Here is a 21,192-nt window from a genome sequence, read left to right as displayed (position 1 = left end):
GGCGGGGGCCGGGCCGGCCGGCAGACAGCGGGATGGCGGCGGCGGGCGAGGCCGGGACCGCTCGGAGGCGGCTGAGATCCGACAGGTGACGGGGCCGGAGCGGGGCCGCCTCCTCACGACTGCCGGGCGGCAGCGGCAGGTGAGCACCGAGGGGGACGCGAGGAGCGCGGCGGTGCGGAGCCGAGCCGGGCGGCCTGCCTGCATTCCTTCCTTCCTTCTTTCTCTTCTTCCTCTTCTCCTGCACGGTTTGCCTCAGTGAACGTGCTGTAGGAGCTCCTCGGGCTCGTGGGTCCCGAATGGTGGCACAGGGCTGCTGCCGTCCGCGCGGGTCAGAGCTGTGCCGTGCCTCTGTCAGCACAGCTGGGGCTGGAAGCAGGTCGCGATACGATACGACATGAAGCGTGTCCGTAGGAGCTGAGCTTCTTTATGTTTCTTAAAGGACGAGACGTGTGAGAGCTTGGCGTACCTGAAATAAACAGAAAATAATCTCCTCCCCCCCCCCAAAAAAAAAAAAAATAGTAGTTCTCTGCTTTTCCTTTATGTAATTTCAATGTTCTGGCCCAAATTGTTCCTTCTTCTAAGGAAAATGGCTTGCAGGCAGAGCCCTTTGATCCTCAGTTTCACCCTGCGATCGGTGCTGGGCGAGCACCGGATCTATTTGTGCTGGAAATGCGACCGGGCTCTTCATAACACTGTGTTGCTACTTTCATGAATGAGTGAGGCAGCGTTGCCAAGTAGGCATGCTTCGTTTTTGCCTTTACTTAATTTTTTTAATGAATATGCCTGGATTTCATTATTAAACCCCGTGGCAGCTGTGTGAAGACATGTTTTCCATGGGTGTACCCTGACATATCTCAGCAAAGCGTGATTTCTGGAGAGGATAATGTGTGCTAGCACCGTGATTCTAGCTGAACCACTTACCGGATGAGTGGGAAGGCCAAGCTATTCTTATAGCAAGCTCCTGGGGCTGAGAGAAGCGTGTGCCAGCTGTATTATTATGCCTCTAATTATTTATTTTAGTTTGCAGAATGTCTCGTGCAAACTGCACCTGAAACATTGTATGGTATAAAAGCTCAGCTTCATGCAGATGTCCCAGTTCACAGTCCAGAGGTGCTGCCTGCTGGAAGAGCTCTGTGATTCCTGGGAAAGCTTTTGGGGTCTGTGGGTTTGAAGGTCACTTGGCCAAGGGAACAGGGCACCCTGGCTCTGTCCTATTGGAAGTAACGAGGCATCAAGGTTAGCCTTTAAATCCAGGTGGAAATTAAAGCAGCTGGCTTTATGAGGAGGTGTAGCTGGTTGGGAGGGCAGAAGTGGCAGGGTGGGAGCATGCTGCTCACCTGCAGGGTTTCTGGGTGGAGCACGAGTGAGGTGTTGGTCATGGGACATAAAGCTGTTCCTGGTTTAGTGCTTGAGAGGCTGCTGAGCGCTCTGCCCTGCTCTCCTGCAACCCATGCACGGGGTGCCTTGAAAGCAGCAGGTCTGAGCTTTCCAAGCCTCATTCACATCTCAGGTATGAATAAAAGAGCCCTGCTTTGGGGTTGAGGGAGGTGTTGCTGCATGCCCTGTAGTTCTGGGAATATACAGACTCAGTGGGGATCGGGCGTACTTCCAGGCAATTGCTTCTGTCATTCTGGTTTACCAGCTGTATCTTTAGGCAGTAATTTCTGTTTTGTGCATGTGATAATTTCTTTAATTAGTTGAAAGCTGGAGTAGAGCTCCATTCTAGAGTTAGGTATTTTGGATGCTGTATCGTAAATCAAAATAAATGCATTCAAAACGGAGAAAAATAAGTTAAGAGGAGTTGAAACTCACTGTTACTCTTAATAGGCTGGGCCTTTTTCCAAAAAAAGTCAATAACAGCTCAACTTCAGTGGAAGGTCAGGTTTTAAAATGCAGTCTTGCAGCCAAAATTTAATTGGGTGAAAGTAATGAAAACAGCATGTGATCGCTGAGAGATTTTTGAAATGGCTTCTATGTACGTTGTAATAAATTGGAGCATTTTTCCTTTTTGCTTCTTTGTCAGAAAGAAAGACTAGAAAAAAAAATAACAAGATTCATTTAATTTAGCGTATGAATCTTCCCTTTTAGAAACGATTAGAGTTACCATACAGTGACCCTTTGGCTTTTCTGTACAAGAACAGCAAACCTGCTAAGTGCTTTCTGCACGAGGGTCATGCAGATGGGAGCAGGTTGCCCACAGAGGCAATGGGGCCTCTGTCCTTGTGGTGCCCAGGACAGACTCTCCAGCTCTGGAGGGCTGGAGGTTGGGCTGCAGGCAGCTTTTCAACCAGCACCCAGGGGATGTTATGACATTCTCTTTCTTCTTTGCACAGAGACTGAAGCAGCTTCACAGAAGGGACTTGGAGGCTTGAGGCAAGGGTCTAGGGTGTAAATATCTAGTTCAAGCTATTCACTATTTATTGGAAAGGGGGGGGATTTGCCTACGCTGAGAGTTTTGATTCTGCTGATGGAGTTACTGGGTGTTTTGCAGGTGATATAAGTAGGCTTATGGTGAGGCTGAATGTGCCTTCTCACAGATAAGCACTGAGGTGGCATTTTGCAGGTGGCTGGGAGGCCTGAAGTTTAGTGTCAGGGCATCGGTGCTGGAAGGAAAGAGCACCTGGAACAGCTGCTGCCCCATCCACTCCAGAGCCTGCGGACGGAGCCAGAGAGGCTCTGCGTGTTCAGGGAGCTGTGCCCTGGTGAAAACAACAACAGAACCCACCCTGCTGCCTCTCCTCGGGGATTGCAAGCCACAGCAGTGTTGGATAACCTTGAACTGCAAGCCGGATCCCATGGCCTGATGTGAACTCTGTTTATCCCTGCGTGTTGCTTTTGTTCTGCCGCTCGCTTAGAATTGCGAACATCAGGTTTTTTGTCAAATACATCTGCTTCTGAGATGCCTAAGGTATCCCCACTTCAAAGAAAGCTTTTGTAGGCGGAGGACTAATCGTATCTGTGCTGTTCATTCTCTACCAGTGCTTGTCTCTTCACTTTTTGCAGGAGAGATCTCAGAACTGACGTATGTAAGCTGCGCGGAGCATGACTTTCCCATTTAGCATTGCCTGTAGGGAAAAGTACACTCTGTGTTCCCTGGTTTTTATTCTCCCTTTCCTCTTCTGCTCTTTCAGTTGCATTCAGCCATTAAGGGATATAGGTACAACATTGTATTTCCTCACAAGTGTGCAGTGCAGGGGATGGTCGGTTTAGGTAGGTGGCCTTAAGGGTAATACGGCACTGAATGCACCACTGTCCTTTATGTCTGCGTACTTAAAACATTTTCAGTTGCCATTTTACAGAGAGGGCTCTTAGTCGTGGATTGGGAAAAGTATGAAGGCACGACTCCTGGTTGGAACATGAGACAGAGGGGTTTGGGCATTCCATGTGGTGCTGGGGTGCGTGCGGAGCTATCCTTTGCTCTTCTTCCACAAGGTTAGATTCAGATTTGGCTTTAGTAGGATGATGTCCCATTTTCTTCACCCACTCTGCACTCTTTCCATGGATGTCTGATGAATGATTACTTCTGTGACGTGGCAGGATTGTGCCTTGCTCCCAGCAGCCGTCAGCCCCTGGGAGCAGCTTTCTGTGCTGCTGGCTAATGGTGCATGTCTTACAACATCATGTGCTATCGCTTCACTTTGAGTTGCAGGGTTCAGATACCACTGGGACGTGATGGAGGAAAGGTAGGAAGTAGAACGTGGCATTGCAATTAAATACAAGAACAGCTCAACAAGGCAGAGATGACAGAAAGCAGCAAAGTAATTTCAGCAGTAATGCTGTGCTGTCATGCTGGGGGATATCAGACCTTTTGGCACTTTTGGGTTTTGTACATTTCAAAGTTTTTAATTAAAATCCCATATTCTGCATCTTCTTACTCCTTATACGGTCTGGGCGTGCAGGATGAGGAAATTAAAGGTTTCAAAGTCAATTACAAACTGTCATATCCTAATTTTTAAGTACCTGACTTTGTACCCTAAATGGAGGGAGGATTGAGGTTGGATGTCAGGGGGAAGTTGTGTGCTGTGAGAGTGGTGAGGTGCTGGAACAGCTGCCCAGAGAGGCTGTGATGCCCCGTCCATCCCTGGAGGTGTTGAAGGCCAGGTTGGATGGGGCCCTGGGCAGCCTGGGCTGCTGTGAAATGTGGAGGTTGGTGGCCCTGCATTGGTGGAGGGTTGGAGCTTCGTGATCCTTGAGGTCCCTTCCAACCCGGGCCATTCTGTGATTCTATGAAATGAGATTTCCCTTTCCAATTAAAAATGCCATGTATAGAGTTAGTAGATTCCTACAGACTGAATCTAGAATAGGTTTGTGGGGTTTTTTTCAGTCATTGTGTAGAAAACTCAGTGCTCCACTCTGGATGAAAAGTAGAGATAGTGCAGAAGCAGTCACCGAGTTTTGGTCTAAATAAAGGCAGTTTAAGTTTCACTTAAATGCAGTCTTTCTCCTGTTAGTATTACATCTGCAGTGTTTTCACTGAAAAGTGGTGTGTAAAACCTTGAGAGAAGAAAGCAGTCTTTAATATTTGATGATTTGTAATTGCTGAAATGTGGACACATTCTCTGCTTCCACAACCACTGAGGGATTGTTCATCCAGCTGCCTCTAACACCAGGGTTGGTTTTTTTTCCCACATATCTGCAATGTTTTCTCTCTTACCCTCATTCCACATTCCTTCATCTCCTCACATTGCTCCACCTTTCCCTTCCCTTTTCCTCTCCACCCCCCCAGGTTTGTGGATTGTAAGCAATGAACACAATGTCAGAAATTCTCAGTGCAAGTTCCATCTGGGTTGCATTTGGTCTGCAGATTGCATGTAAGCCTCTGGCACAGCAGGCTTTCTCTTTACTGAAAGCAGAGGCAAGACCTCAGCCTGCTCAGCCCCTGGGGGACTGCAGGGAGATTGTGTCATGCTGGCTAATCCTAATGATGAGGACGAATTGAATGGAGAGAGGAAGTGGATGCCCTTTTCTTTTCCTGCTTAATATTTACCAGGTCAATTAGTTTTAAAAACCAACGGTGGACAGCAGGCTCGGAATCTCGTGTTGGTGCAAAGGCATGGTGGTGTGTGATGGAAAGCAGTTCTGCATCCTGCCATGCCTCAGCAGGGTGTATCATACACAGCATATTGCTGTCTATGTTCCTTAAAAAAAAATATCTCTGCTCTACTTTCAACTGAGCAATCAAAAGAGGAATTCTTGTTCTTCAAAGAGCAACATTCAAAAGGAGATCTCTTATCTAGTTGAGAATTCACTGCATTTTTGAAAACAAAAGCGAATGAAATCAGCAACTGTGGGTCTCAAAGCAGCAGTGATTTTAATAATGTAAACTTTCTTCTCTAATGAGTAATAAGCGGTTCCATCTTTCATGGCCTTTTAAAATTGCTTTTAGTAAGGGACTGGATTTGTTTTAATCCTTTTCAGTATGTAAAGCCCCAGATATTTCAATCCCTTGGGGGCTCAGTATTTTCTAGCTCCGGTTTAAAAGGCAAAGGAAAACAGCTTTCAGAAATTGACAGAATCTGTGACTGATATAATTTATTTTTTTTTATCCAGAAAGTGACCCAAAAGTGTCAGTTAAGAAAAAGATCTCTGGCATCCCACTCTGTGGATTAGCAGCAAACAGGCGTATCATCTAGGTACAGTAGCTCTTTGTACTCTGACCTACTTGTTTCTGCTCTGCCTTGTTTCTTCTTGAGAGGTTATTTGGAAGAGATGCAGAATTTGCTCGAAAAACAACTAAAGCAGCGTCACCTGCCATGTGAAGTGCTTCATCTTCAAATGTTCCCTTGCAAAAGAGGATTGCCAGCACCTCCAACCTTCTGCTCTGCTGCATAGTCAGAATAGGGGCTCTAAAGATACATCAAATCGTTGATTCTGGAGGATGCTTTTTACAAGGAAGGCTTAAGATCCTTGGCTGGGATCGGACCAGGATTTGTGGAGGGCTCTCAAGAATTCAGCTTGATCATTATTTATAGGTGGCTAACGATTAATTGTTGCTGTTGTCATGCATACACAGGCATTCATCTTGTGTTGTGTGCATGCAAAGCTGTTAACTTAGCTGTCTTCTCTTTGTCCTCAGATACTTTCAGAAAGCACCACAAAGAAGCTTCCTTGAGTAGAAAACCCTGCAAGAAAAAAACTGCGCTTTCTGGAAGCTTGGGGAGCAGAGCTGTCGAAATGGCAGAGAATAAGGACAGTAATCTTAAAAACACAGATGTGAGACCCAAGAGCAGCCGGAGCAGGAGTGCAGACAGAAAGGATGGTTATGTCTGGAGTGGAAAGAAACTCTCCTGGTCGAAAAAGTCTGAGCGCTGTTCTGACACTGAGACGGCGAACGCTGCAGGAAGGTCAGGGCCTAATTTAAGGAGCCAGGAGAGAAAGTATAGCTGTTCTTCTATCGAGCTGGATCTAGATCGTTCGTGTGGACACAGGTTTTTAGGCCGGTCTCTCAAACAAAAACTGCAAGATGCTGTGGGTCAGTGCTTTCCCATCAAAAATTGTACCAGTCGGCACGCCTCAGGACTTCAATCGAAAAGAAAAATTCATATCAGTGAGTTGATGCTAGATAAGTGTCCTTTTCCTCCACGCTCGGAGCTCGCTTTTCGGTGGCACTTGATTAAAAGGCATACAGCCCCTATAAGCCAAAAAGCAGAAGACTGGACAATTGCTGACTTATCCCAGAATGAGGAAAAGGAGGAGGACCTACGAGACAATGAGATAGAGTCCGATCCCCCATCGGCTCCCTCCCCATCCTCTGACCTTACTGATGGCATTCCCTCCAGGCGGGACTCGCGGTCTGAGCTGGCAGCAGGGAAGGTGGTAAGGAGCAGTAAAGATGACAGCGACATGGACTCCGACGATGAAGTTGTAACGCTGTGCACAAGCTCTAGGAAAAGAAACAAGCCCAAATGGGAAACTGACGATGAGCTGCTGCGGATGGAAACGCCTCCGAAATACCATACGCAGATCGATTATGTGCACTGCCTAGTCCCAGACCTCCTGCAGATCAACAACAACCCCTGCTACTGGGGAGTCATGGATAAGTATGCAGCCGAAGCACTGCTGGAAGGAAAGCCAGAGGGAACGTTTTTGTTACGAGATTCTGCCCAGGAAGACTACTTGTTTTCCGTGAGCTTCAGGCGCTACAGCCGCTCTCTGCACGCGCGGATAGAGCAGTGGAATCATAACTTCAGCTTTGATGCCCACGATCCTTGTGTCTTCCACTCTCCTGACATCACGGGACTCCTAGAGCACTATAAGGATCCAAGCTCCTGTATGTTCTTCGAACCGCTTTTGTCCACTCCGTTGAACAGGACTTTTCCTTTCTCCCTTCAGCATATATGTAGAACAGTTATTTGCAACTGTACGACCTACGATGGTATTGATGCACTGCCCATTCCTCCATCAGTGAAGCTGTATCTGAAGGAATACCATTATAAATCGAAAGTTAGAGTACTCAGGATCGATGTACCAGAGCAGCAAAGCTAGAAAATATTTTTGTGACAGAATGAAATGGTCTCTAAACAGGTGAATTGTGTGGTCAGTCCTTCCTCCCTTTAAGTTCCTTTTCAATGGCAGTTTGACGTTTTTCTTCCTCTTTCTGCAGATCATTCAACCCAAACAGGCCTCTGCTTAAGGCTTTTTTTATCCAACTGTACTTTGAGTCTTCCCAGCTCTCTTTTAGAAATGATATTCCTTGTGGGCTTTTGGTACTGTTCCTAAACTAGTTTTATGGATTTTCAGGTAGGCTTTCTGGTATTTCTATAGATGGATAGTCTTTAGATCGAAAAACCTTAGAAATTGGTTTTGAACTTGATCCATCTTTTATATTGTATTTCCATCTGTTGCTGACATGTTTGAAATAATGCACTGTTAACTGAAGACTGACTCATCTGTATTTTCTGCATTTCTTTTAAAACGAGTCTCTAGTCTTGTGTCTGTGTGTATGTCTGTCTTTAATACAGTAATTTCATCAATCTATTTCTAACATTACTATTCCTAGCAAAATGAAGTTTGAAAGAGGATATGATCTTTCTATAAATACATCAGGGGACTGAACACCAGGGAGGGGGAAAAACAATTCAAGCTGAGGCCAGTGCTGAGTACAGGAACAAACTCCTTTCTATAGGAGCTGCTGCTTCTGAAATGATAAAGCACAGCGTGGGAGGGGGAGGAAGAAGACACCCCCTTAAGGACCCTGCAGTTTGTGGGTATTAAACTAGCTGATCTTGTGTCCTGAGGTAGTGATGGACAGTCAGATCTGCTGCTGTCACTGGTTTAATGTGTGGAAAAGATCCAAAATGGGCAGTTGCTCGTAAAATACACACGCAGGATAAAAGTGGGAGCACGCAGCACAGCCCAGTCCTGCTCCTGGGTTGCAGACTAAGGGCTACAGGAGCACAAGCAATATTTCTCATTGAATATTTCCATTTCACCTGGTGCTGCACGCTGTGAATTTGCAGAGCTGTCCTGGAAGCTGCCTGTTGAGTTACCAGGGAAGCTCTGCAATACAGCTCCACTGGGGACCTGCTTTCCTGCCCACGCTGCCCCTGCACAAGAACACCCTTTCCCCTGAACTGCTGCCACTGTGATGTAAATAGATTTCCAGGGACATCTGCTTAGAGACCAGCCAGTTTGTTTTCACTGTGTTTTAAACAGGTTTCAAACCAAAGTCTCCAGGGAGAAAATGCAAACACATCAATCTATCGCATCGCACATGGATGAATGAGCTGCAGGACAAACTCTCAGCTGCTATAAATCAGCATGGCTTTATTGATGCACTTAGAACAGTTTATACCAGCTGAGAGTCTCCCTCCTCCACATGCAAATGATAATTGTATGACTGATGTCAGAAAAATTACTGCTTTTTTTGGGGGGGGGGCAATGTTTTCCTTGTGCTGCTTCCATTCAACTGATACTAATTTTTGCATAAGCTGTGTTTATTCAAGAACAGCTTCCTATTAGTAAATCTATTTCTTCTTGATCTACCCCTGCCATTTTCCTTACACAAAATGAAAGAATAGCAGGGGACAAATTTGCTGTTTTTGCCTGTCAATACAAAGCACTGCTGCAATCAAAAATAGTGGTAACTGGCTTGAAATCTGACTTGATTTTAGTGATTTCAGAGCTACTAGCAGTCTTTCAGAAACAGTTCAGCTCAGTTTCAGATGGCAGTTCCCATTATTATGTTTCCTACAGGTCCACAAAACATAGATTTCAGCCAAGAGTCTCATCCGCTTTGGAACGTATCAAAGGCCACCAGCTCTTTCAAAGCCATCTGAGCAATGTCCCTTCAGGATGAAAGGTCATGAAAGAACCTTTTAGGGCTCAGGTCTGCAACTTGCTGTCAATTCAGTGTCGTTCCTTCTGCAGCCTACACTACTTTGGCAGCCACAGGGTGTTGATGCATCGCTTACCCCAAAAACGTCTACAGCTCTCCGTTTTTAGGAGCCCTATATAGTATAGCAGATGAGGGATGAAGGTGCTACATGTAAAAATAGTGCCTTTCGAGGCTGGATGTGAGTCTGGGCAGCCTGGTGTCGTGGTTGGCAACCCTGCATATAGGTTGAAACTAGATGAGCACTGTGGTCCTTTTCAACCCAGGCCATTCTATGATCTGAAATCACACAAAAAGTCCTAATGAACAGGCTATGGAAGCTCACCCTGTGCTTTTTTCCTGTTATAATTGTTCGGATCATACTGTGAGTGTGACCTTGGTACAGTCTGAATTTTGTGTGTGCATGCAGTCTGAGAGATGTATTTCATGAAGTACGCAGTTTTTCATGAGATGTGAGAAATCAAAAACTCTATTTTGCTAAAACCTATGTCCCCTCTCTCCTTGTTTTTCTTTTTAATAAGCTTTGTAGAAATTAACTGATTTTAGTGTGCAAAGCGTGGTCATCCTGAAGTTTCTTCCTGCTGTTCTTATTAACTGGGTTTAACCTGGAGAAGAGAAGCCCCAGGGAGACCTCATGGTGGCCTTCCAGTGCTTGAAGGGAGCGGATAAACAGGAGGGGGAATGGCTGTTTGTGAGGGTGGATGGTGATAGGACAAGGGGAATGGCTTTAAAGTGAGACAGGGGAGGTTTAGGTTGGATATGAGGAGGAAGTTTTTCAGCCAGAGGGTGGTGAGGCACTGGCACAGGTTGCCCAAGGAGGCTGTGGATGCCCCATCCCTGCAGGCATTCAAGGCCAGGCTGGATGTGGCTCTGGGCAGCCTGGGCTGCTGGTTGGCGACCTGCACACAGCAGGGGGTTGGAACTGGATGAGCACTGTGCTCCTGTGCAACCCAGGCCATTCTATCATTCTGTGATTAACAGTCTCACTGGTGCTCAAATAATCCTTTGTAACACCTCACATCATCCATCTGAAGGATGTTCCAAAGATAACCAAATCTTAAAGATCAGCAGTGAAGCCCTTCGGATGTCTCAGAAAGCCTCAGAAACAGGGTAAGGACTTCTGTTTTGTCATCCCAGGTTCTTGCAGGTAAAGATTGAACATGGAACAAAGAAAGGTGTGGAGAAATACAAGTGCTTGAGGTGCCAGCAGGCACGTGGCTGATGGAGTCATCCCTCAGTAGCAGCCCTGGCTTCAGGCCCCTGCTTGGAGAGGAGACACCCAGCCAACTCTATGCAGGAATTCTGTCCATCAAGTGGTTTGTGCTGCTTTGAAGGCTCACCTACGTTACTTTGTGGTTCTGTGGGAGGGCAATGCCTTACATCAGTGTAACCGACTGTGATAGGGAAGAGGGATCTGATTTTGATCAATGATTCTGATAAAGGGACTCAGGTTCGTGATGCAGGCTGAGCAAACGTCTACAAGCTGTTTTTACAGGGTGCTTTGAAAACATGAACCACTGTGTTCGTTCTGTTCCCAGGATGGGTTTGGGGTAGTTTGTCTGTCCAGTGATTTGGAGTATACGTTTCTTCTCCATTTCCTGTTCTCAACAGCTGTCACACTTAAATCTGAGGCACATTTGGGAAGGATGTGTCTATCTTTAGTAGACATTTAAAAAACTGAACCTAGCGACCGTCATTGAAATGCTCTTCTTTTAAAGATGCTGGTTTGTTTCCAACGTGAAAAAGAAATCCTTGTGTGATGCAGACACACGTGGCCTTACTGTAAAACCGACGCCTTCTTCAATAATTAAAAAGGGGGATGCTTTAATTTTGAAAAAGGATGCTGTAGGAAGGAGGCTAAAGGAAGCTTTTAGTCAGCTCGAAGGCTAGATTTATTGATCCAGTGATCAATCCCTTTCTCTTTCCTGGATTTAAAGCTAATGGGAGACTGTGGTCAGAGATGAGTGGCTTTTAGTTAAGGTTTTTGACTCTTATAAATAATACAACAAATGTCCTAGTAAGTAATAAGACGTAAGATACTCGCTCATTCTTTTTAAATAGAACAAATGTGGCAAACAAGGCTCAGCTGTAATTTTTGAAGTCATTTGTTAGACAAATTGCTCTTCTCTACTTCTTTTACAAGAGAGACATAAACCATTATATTATTTATTCATGAATCATAGCCATTAAGATGATAAATCAAATTATCAGCTTCCTGTCTCTCTTCAGTTTTAATCATTTTTTATAGTTCATGTAATATAAAGACAGCTTCCTTCCTATGAAACAAGAGACCTTCAGAGACCTTTTTATTGGGAACGCACATTTCCTTCCCATTTTTAAGTATATCCCAGTGATTTTCTCTGTCAATTTTATCTGCAATAAAAATCCAATAAGGAACTTGTACATTGATTCAATATAGCCAAGCCAGCTATGAAGTCGGTCATTTTTCTTCACCTCTGAAATAAGGCAGGGCTCCAGAATGCAATTCAGGGTTTCTCTCTGCCCCCCTGACGTGCACCTGGAAGCATCATAAGGTTTGGTAGGGAGCTCACCTGCTGACTGCAGGAGCCTTCTGAGCTGCACTGTGTGAGCCCTTGGTGCTGCATCCACACAGCCACCACGTTTCTCTTTCCCTGAGGTGGGAGAGCTGCTGTTGCCTGACAAACCAAGACCACGGCAGGCGTCCTTTCCATCTCATTCTGGCTGCTTCTGCATCCTAGAGGTGCATTGGCAGCTGTGTGACGTGGGGTGGGTGGAGGAGCCCGTTCAGAACGGAAAGCCCATCGATTGCCATTCAGACTGTGGCTGCTTGCAGATTTGGTCTGCTTGATGACCCACGTGAAATCCTGCTCTCAGGAAGCACGGATGAGGTCAGGGTTACGAGGTTACAGAGAACACCACCCTCAGAAACACGCGGCTGTGCTGCAGCGCAAAAATCAATGCCTGTTTACTCAACTCGATGAATAATAGAGTTTGAGATGTAAATATATAATTGATGCATATAAAATCTATAGGGTGAGGCTGAAGTGAGTCGCAACGACTTCCCTGTTCCCTGCATCCATCTTAACAACCCCCTGGCTACCTGTGATGCGCCAGCAGCCCCAAAGGCTTCCTTGGCCCCAGCTCCCTTCAGGCTGGCTGCCATGAATCCCGCAGGGAATGTGAATTCCCTGGGAACTCCGAAGCAAGGCTTTCTCTCCTTTTCTGCAAGGAGCACAGCCTGTAAGACCCAAAGCATTTGTCTCCCTATTAGGTCCGTGGCCGTTGGAATGATGCAGCAGGAAAAGCCCTGGGCTCGTGTTACGCACCGTCATTCATGTCCCGGCACAACGCCATCGCTGGGCTGTAGCAGCTTCAGCAAGGTTTGAATCCAGCACAGAGGTAGGACGCCCAGCTGGGAGCTGTTCCATATTACTTTCCTTCTTTTCTCTTTAATTCTTTCCATGGGAAAAGAAATCCTAGTCGTTTCCCCGTTCTCATTAAACCAGCTTCTAGCTAAGAGCATCCCTGAGTTTGCTTCAGCTGAACAGGTTCACTGCCAAACCTTTTTTTCTAAGTGCATCGATTGGACTAGACTACCATCCATTGCTTGTACAAAAGTGAGTTGTTTTGTTGGGTTTTTTTAATGAGGAGGCTGGGTTTGGTCCTTTTTAGCAGTGATGCAATGGTGTTTCTAGGTCAGGTCTTTCTGTGCAGTCACATGAAGTTCCAATTTGGACAGAACGCCCAGTGAGGGTCTTAATGTTTGATGCTGTTACGATTCGAATGTTGTCTTATCAAATTTTATTTCCAATTAAAAGAATTGGATTAGCTCTCAGACTGAGACCTTTGGTGTTATTTTTAGCCTACAACTAATGAACCCCCGAAAATAGAGCCTATCATACACATACAGCAATTGGTTCTGCTGGAACGGTTAGGGAAATACATCAGCAGATCAGAAAGGGTAATAAATCTTCTGTCACAACCTTCCTCATTAAGGGAGATAATTTGAAATTGCCTCTAGTGTATTAAACAGCTCATTATTTTTTAGGGGGGGCAACACACGAGACAAAAGAGTAGTGTTCTTTTAATTGATATCCAAAGCCTGAATCCAGCAAATTCACTCAAGAAAAATCAGCCTGAGCTGCGTGGCCATACAGCTTGGCCAGAGCCACCCAAGCCTTCATCTCCTCTCTCTTAGGGAAGGAGGAAAGGTCTCCTGAAAATACTGCAGGGTTGATGGGGGGTTGGGGAAAGGGCAGAGCCCTACTGTGTTTGCCACGGAGTGCCTCTCCACCAACACAGCTGCAAAATCACAGAGGTAATTTAGGGCTCGTGGATATTTGTCTGGTTGTAATAGGACAAGCCCCAGAACTTAGTTTCTCTACTTTATCTGCACCCCAGTGTTATTCCCGAGGCATCTAATAAATCAAGTAAGCCAAGGGTACCTCCGTGGCAGCACGTCTGTGGGAGCACAAAGGGAACTTGAGTGGGAAACTGCAGCGAGAAAGGGGAATTTGGGGTGTCAGCTGAACTGAGGGATGGAACCCGTGCCAGGGTACAGCAGAAACATTCTTCTGTGTGCATGACCACGAGCTCTCTCAGTAAAAATGGGACAACACCACCCTCGTGGTTTTGGTGGAGAACATCACTGCCTCAACTTTAGCCTTCCCTGAAATTCCTCACTTCCCAGGACACTTGTGACCTGACAAGCTGCATGCTAAGGACAAGCTGGAGGGTTTTCTTCACTGTATCTCTACAGTAAAAAGATGCTGGCACTAGACCAGAAGATGCCTGAGATCTGGCTGCCATCAGGGGAGCGCCAGGTTGGCGCGTGGGACATCCTGTCATTTTTATCCTGTCATTTCTACATGCTCAGAGCCAAATTGCATCTTGGTGTAATGCTGCTGGCCCTTGTACACAAGTCATCTTGATCCCGTGCCCAAAAGGAGGGCAAATGTGAAGGGAAAATAGGAGAATATTGTACTGGAGAAGATGGACTGAAAGGTGGGTATTGCTCTTCCTTTAGTAGCAAAAGCACAAGTAAATAATTCCTCGCTGTATTGGACACATTCCTTTATTGTGATTCCAGGCGGGGAAGGGAAAGGGACATTTGTTATCGCACAGACAACATATGGCATTAGCAAATAACACACGGTGTTGTAGCAGCTGAAAACACAGCTGAGTATATCTTAACCCCCTTAACCTGAAAAGCACAGTGGTAAGAAGTCAAGCAAAAAGGTCTGTGCCTCTTTCCGCTTCATACTGGCTGCAGTACCGCCACCCACATCCAAAGCCAAAGTTCTTTCATTTCGTTTCTTGGCCAGAAAACTGATCCTTCAGCTTCATCGTATCCATATTCTGATACAATACCTTCATAATGTCTTCTCTATTTCGATATAAAGCACAACACTGGCCAAGCATCCATGCAGCCAAGTACCGGTGAGCGCTGGTAAATGCCTGAGGGACAGTCACACAGATAATGGAAGCAGACCATAATTGCCTTGTCTCTACCAAAATCAGCATTAGCAATAGCACTGTTACTAAACCATTCCAAAAGAGGCACTAGATGCTGGTGGTTCTACTATTTAAATGTGGCCGTAGTTGTGAATTTCCAGCAGTGGGGACAATCACTGCAGAGAACTGGCTGCAACGTGGTGAATGAATGAAGTACCCCGCCACACATGCCTACTTACCTCATGGGCCAATGGCAGCTTATTTTTAATCACGAAAACACATTTCAGCAGGCATACCATCTGTATTTCATCTAAAAGAGGAGCAGTTTTTAGCAATCCCAGGCCTAAGTACGACGCAAGCTGTTCAATCTTTGCAGACAGGGAGAGTCCATTCATTTCTCCTGCGCTTCAGCGCAATCCTTTCCGAGTCTGATCCCGCAGTCCTCACCACCTCCTTGTTCCTTAGAAACTGCTTATGCGATTCATTCTGTGTTCATAGGTTATAACAGCAACGTGCTTCTTGTTTTTGCTGCCTGTCTCTTCATTAAACCTGTGGTTCACACTGCGGGGCCGGGGAAACTCCTGTTTAGGGAGTTGCTTCTTTCTTGTATTTTGGCAGCACATTTTGTTGTTTGCTCGGAATGTGTTTAGCTGAAGGAGGGCTGAGGGAGGGGTGTGAAGCAGTCCGGGATGAGACTGGTTTTCTCAGGTTGCCAACCAGCCTGGACCTCGGGTCACTGAGCCGAAATACTACTGAGAAAGAGTCATTTGTCTTCATTATTTGTGTCACAACAGTGGCTCGATGCTATTACCTCGTTGTTCAGGATGCTGGAAACTAAAGCAAGGAGATGCTCCACGTCCCAAAGAACGTCAGGTCTGAGCCTAAAATAGGCTCAGGAATACAGCAGCGGTGGCCAAGGGAGGGAGTTCTGCAGCACTGGCATTAACCAAGCGTGGGGCAGCAGTCACGGGGTGTGGAATTAAAGGACAGGAATTTCCTGGAGGAGGAGAAGGAACTGCTGCCAAGCTGGGCGAAGGCAGGCCGAGCTGGGAAGGCAGGCAGATGTGGCAATGGGCTGTGCTGCAGGCAGCCTGCAAGCACCCCTTCTGCTCAGCCGCCTCCAGCAGTGCCCAGGGAGCACAAAGCAGCACAGCCACTGCGTCCCCTTCCTTGGGTGCCACGATGCTGCTCCAGCAGCCCAGCGTGTTCTGTGAGGCACTTTATCCCAGCAGTCTGTGCCTTTCCTTTGAAATGGCTGCCTGTGTGGAGTGGTTCTGCTAATTCAGCTTGCTGGGAAGGGGAGATTCTGGCATAACACGGAATCACAACACAAACCCACACTGCCCGGAGCTACAGGAGAGGTCTGGCAGGAGAACAGCAGCCTGGCTGCAAGTATCACTCGGTGCAGTTTGGATGCACAACTTCCATGAACAAAACCCAGTGCTGGATGAATTGGTGTTTTTTTTTCCCCCCTTTTTTCCCCTCTCCTTTGCCCTGCTCCTGTGGAAACTGCACAGGGAACCCTTTGCCATGACAAAACCATCACCCAACACACTGCTCGTCACAAGACTCTCATACAAAGCTCCAACATCAGTGAGGAAACTTTGACTGAAATGAACTTTGCATCAGGCTCGTTCCAAACCCTCCGTTATCTCACTTCCAATTTATCACTCAGATGTCTGTAATTCTCCCCGGAGAGACTTTCTAGTATTTAAACAGCTACTACCCTGCATAATTTCTTCCTGTTTTCAGAAGAGAAATAGAGGAACTGTGAAATCATGCTGAATGCCTCAAGAGCCCAAAGAGCAGAGATTCTTCATTGAATTTGCCACATTCATTATCAGCTGAGGATGTGACTGGAGAGAACTCCAAGGTTTACAAGTTCAGAAGTAGGTGTTTCTTTTCTTTTCATCCGGACTTCAATTCATTCCAGCCGTATTTGCACTTTAAAGGAGCTCTGTCAGACAAGAAAAACATTTCAAGTCACTTTTATTTATAGGAATCCTTCAGACTTTGGTGGCTATTGACTCGACAAATCCATCTGACCTCAAGTATCACTGCAGAAATGTTTTTGCGGCGGGTTTATTAGCTCAGAAGTCTTTCCCAGGCTAAGCTTTTTTCCAGCAGTGCCCTTCCAGCAGGCTGGTGGAAAAAACAAGACCCAAAGAAGGAAGTGGATTCTTAGCAGCGGTCATGCAGACTGTTTTATTCTCATGGCCGTTTTTGCACGGCATTAGCAACTCAAAGGCACCAGTTCAGCACGGCACTTCAGCTATTTGCTGAATCAGGGGCTGAAAGCTCAAGAGAAAGAGGAGGAGGAAGGACATGGGTGTTATTCCCACGGATTTTCGCAGAGCGTTAAACGACTGTTAGCTGAGCAACAAGAATTTACCCTATTGCAGCTGCAGTGGATGAGATCTGTGCTCTTTTGAAGGGGCAGCCTGAAACTAACACGACAACAAGTCATCAAGTCCCTATCTTCAGTGAGGGAGAAGGAAGTCAGATTCCAAACTTCAGTCCTCTTTGAAGCTGCTTTTTTTCGCCTCCAACTCCACACAATTTATTCTTCTTGATCAATCTCTTGTTTGTGTTTCCCTGGTCCATCACTGTGTGGGACATCCAGCTAACAGAACGCTCGTGTTACTGCTGGAAAAAGCTAAAACACTGCACCACAGCAAAACGGCTCCTAGCAGAGTAACTTTCTTGATAGCCACGATGTGAGGATGGAGGAAATGATACATGGCATGATATTTCTCTGCCGTGGGTCCCACTGTATCAGTGCTGTAAGAAGTACTGATGTCGGTGGGGAAGGCACTGCGCTCTCTCAGCTGCTCCATGTATCTGGTAAATGTTCAGCCTGGTTCGTCATGGCAGCACTGGGGGAAATACCCCGACTATGAGAGACAGCAAGTGAACATCAACCTGGTCTTCATTTGGAGGGTTTGGGTCAGGTGGTTGAGTTCTGTTGTGCTGCTAAAATAGAAGGGCACTCCCAGATGCACGAGTAGAGCAGGAGGCAGAGGAGCCAGCCTCCAAACCTCATGCAAAGAGAAGAAGAAGCTCAGCTCACACTGACTGCATCAGATCTGGATGTAGCCCTTCATACACGATATCTTGCACAGAACAGTAATTCATCACACGCCCTTCAGTAGCACCTTTGTCCTATCAGTAACTTACTGAGCCCTCCCAAGCCCAAATGATCCTTATGTGCATCGTTCCCTGAATTACTACAAGCCATTTGACTGTAAATGGGTTCTTTGGCACCAATCAGCAGATCGTTGACCTTAGCAGTATGATTATGCCATCAATACGCATCTGAAGCAGAGACATGAGTGACTTGGTATTGAACGATTAATTTCACATATGGAAATGCATGTGAAAGGGGTCGTGCAAAACTGGAGATCTCAAAGGCCCCCAGAGGGATTGCAGAGGAAGTGCAGAGTGCCAGATGGAGAAAAAGAGCCTGAGCACAGAAGCATCTCTTGATGAACACACGGATCCCAAGTGCTTTGCACAGAAAGATAAAACGAGGCACGAATATATGGCCACAAATGGCATGGCAGGGCGGTGGTGAAAAACGCAGTGATGGAGCTTTAGCAATCCAGGCATGTTCTTCCTGCTTGGAGCTGCTCACATGGTTGCAGAGATGATCAGCGGACATGCCATGGCAGGAGCAATACCTTTAATTTAGTGATGGCCTAAGAAAAGTTTTCCAGCTTGTCTCCACTGCAGCAAGCACTTGAAAATGTGATCCTCCAGAGAATGAAGGGGCCATGATTTCATATTATCATCTGTCAGCGGGATCTGAGGCTGAAAGCCAAGCAGCAAATGGCACGAAACTCATTGAGAGACTGAGGATTGCAACACCAGACAGAACACAAAGTCAGCCATTGGGCAGGGGGAGGGGAGAACAGAAACAGAATTGAGAAAGGCCTGGAGCCATGAGGAAGGGAGAGGGTTTGGGCCTCTTTGGGAGAAGAGAAGTCAGGTGGGTTTCACTGATGTCACACAGAGAGGAATTTTCTAATTCCTATTCACTGAAGAACAAGTGAAGAGAACTCTCTACTGCCGCCAGCCACAGTCAGCAGCTCTGAACTGTGAAAACAAGCTCACATGGTGGCTTGATGTACGATCAAGGCTCTACACATCCACCACTGTGCAAAGAAAACGTACCCCAGAAATTCACTCCTTGTCACAGAACACCCATACTGGAACCTAAGTGCCTGTCCAAGTGCCTCTAATGACAGTTCACCTGCTCATAATTTCACAACAAGCAAGCAGCAATGCTTCCTTTCCAGCTCAATCCAGTTTATCTCATCTTCTCAATGGGGTGCATTTGCCATCCCCACGCACTTTGAACCAGTCCTATGATTTTATCTTCATGGCAACAACCTTCTGCCTTGAGAAGGAGCGCTTATTAACTAGAGACAGCGTCATTTTCAAAGTGATTTATTTTATGAGGGCTTTGAAATAAATTATCAGTCGGTGATTGGCCACAGGGGAAAGCATATAAAAGCTTACCACGTGCACTGAACATACCATCTGGAATCCTTTAAAATCGAGCTTCAGGGTGGCTCAGCTCATTCTTCCGAGTGCATAATGTTCACAGTGTACACTGAAGCATGAATATAAAAGCGGAGTGACATAACCCAGAGAGAACCAACACTGCAACTGAAGCTTTCTATCTCGGATCTCGCTGTTCCAGCCCATCGTCATCCCTGCAGGCATTCAAGGCCAGGCTGGATGTGGCTCTGGGCAGCCTGGGCTGCTGGTTGGTGTCCTTCTCATAGCAGGGGGTTGGAGCTGGATGAGCATTGTGCTCCTTTGCAAGCCAGGCCATTCTAGGATTCTATGATCAAAGGCTGGCATTTTCTTCACTAAGACTGATGTCACAGTCCATCATTTTAATCCTATTAAAAAGAAAAAAGAAAAAAAAAAAAAGAAAAAAACCCCACAAAACAAATCCTTTCACTTTCCAGTTAGGTGAAAAAGGGACGCCTCTGCCATGTGTCGGATTTCCACCTTCTGACTGGCTGCTGTAAAAGCAGAAGGTACAAAATCCATACTGTTGTTGTTCCTCTGGATTTACTGCCTGTGGCATGCACTGCCCTCTGGGTGCAATAAAGTTTCCCAACTGTAATGTTTGTCACATTTCAAAACCTCTGTTATTGTCCCTGCAAAGTACTAAATCTGACAGGCTGGAAAGTTATGAAGTGAAATCCAGTGTCATGTAAGCAAGAATCCAACAGGAGAGATCCGGATGCTCACACTGCCTACACCATTGCATTCTCAGCCCACCTGAGATCAGCCTGCTGGTGAATCGTACCATATTGCTTGTAGTACAGAATAACAGACCTACTTTCGGTATGGTCTGTTGCTCTCAGGCTCACAGTTCGGCCTTTGAAAGACAAAAGGGATCCTGATCCATTGAGAAGGCAGCTCACTCATACAGCTGGGGAGGGCACAGTGCATGGGGGGTTACAGAGCAGACAGATGCTCCCACTTGGCGAAAGGACAACGAATCCCAAGTCACAGCAAGGGAAAGTCTGACTATTACAGGGCATAATGGTGGTATTCACTGTGCTGGTGTGTAAGGACTGCACTGATATCCAGAGATGTCGTGCAATCTCTCTCTTTGGAGACGCTCAAAACCCAACAGGCCAAGGTTCAAAGCTGGCCCTGTTTTGAACAGGAGGTTACAGCACTGCTGCTTTGCAGCCCAAATGTTTATATGATAAAAAACAGTGGCCCAGGTTTGTAATGCAGAGGCAACAGCGCAGGCCCTACGATGCAGAGCTGCTCTCACAGAGGCACAAAACTCCCTTTCTGAATAACTGAAATAATCCCACAGCGGGACTCAAAATGGACTGATGGAAAACAACGCTTCTTACAATTCGGAGCCAATTTTTTTACACACAGCTTCCATTGTCTTCCCTAAGAATTGCATGCAGGCTCTGAACTTGTAATTTCATCCCAACTTTTTTTTCTTTTTCTTTTCCCACTGCACAGTTTGGAGCGTGTTGCAATGTCTTCCAATGGGACGCAGCCAGGGCTGTGCGTTAGAGCCTCCAAGCACTGCTCCTGGCACGACCATGGGTCGGTGGCATGCAAGGGAGACACGGAGCCCTGGAGTGTGCTAAGGGAGGGGAAGGGAGCGGGGAGGGCTGATGGGGGCGGCTGAGGGAGCTGGGTGGGTCAGTGTGGGGAAGAGGAGGCTCGGGGAGCACCCACTGCTCTCTACAGCTCCCTGACAGGAGCTGGGGGTGAATGTGAATAAATGTGAATACGGGAAAGCAACGCGCATCGGCGCGGACATGGCGCACGGCGCCCTGAAGGCACGGCAGCGGCAGCGGCAGCGGCAGCGACGCGCGGCGCCCTGAAGGGCCGGAAGAGCCGCGCCCACCCCCACCTCCCCTCAGCGG

General features: G+C 46.7%; 1 protein-coding gene across 6 annotated transcripts; it reads left to right on the top strand.

The window, feature by feature from the left end:
• The first annotated feature begins 7 nt into the window (after positions 1–7).
• On the top strand, positions 8–20,896 carry SOCS4 (suppressor of cytokine signaling 4). 6 transcript variants are annotated; one of them, XM_048949182.1, is made up of 4 exons: positions 1,297–1,510; positions 2,564–2,908; positions 5,551–5,633; positions 6,077–12,581. In XM_048949182.1, exon 4 carries the CDS (start codon positions 6,175–6,177, stop codon positions 7,483–7,485), a length of 1,311 nt encoding a protein of 436 aa, XP_048805139.1. In that variant the 5' UTR covers positions 1,297–1,510; positions 2,564–2,908; positions 5,551–5,633; positions 6,077–6,174; the 3' UTR covers positions 7,486–12,581. The 6 variants fall into 6 exon arrangements, 5 of the variants coding, with proteins under 5 accessions (XP_048805136.1, XP_048805138.1, XP_048805139.1 ...); XM_048949181.1 differs by lacking the exons at positions 1,297–1,510; positions 2,564–2,908 and adding an exon at positions 14–139; XM_048949180.1 differs by lacking the exon at positions 2,564–2,908.
• Positions 20,897–21,192: the final 296 nt, after the last annotated feature.

This window comes from Lagopus muta, chromosome 6, assembly GCF_023343835.1.
Source record: "Lagopus muta isolate bLagMut1 chromosome 6, bLagMut1 primary, whole genome shotgun sequence".
NCBI lineage: Eukaryota > Metazoa > Chordata > Aves > Galliformes > Phasianidae > Lagopus > Lagopus muta.
This window is presented reverse-complemented; position numbering and strand designations above follow the sequence as displayed.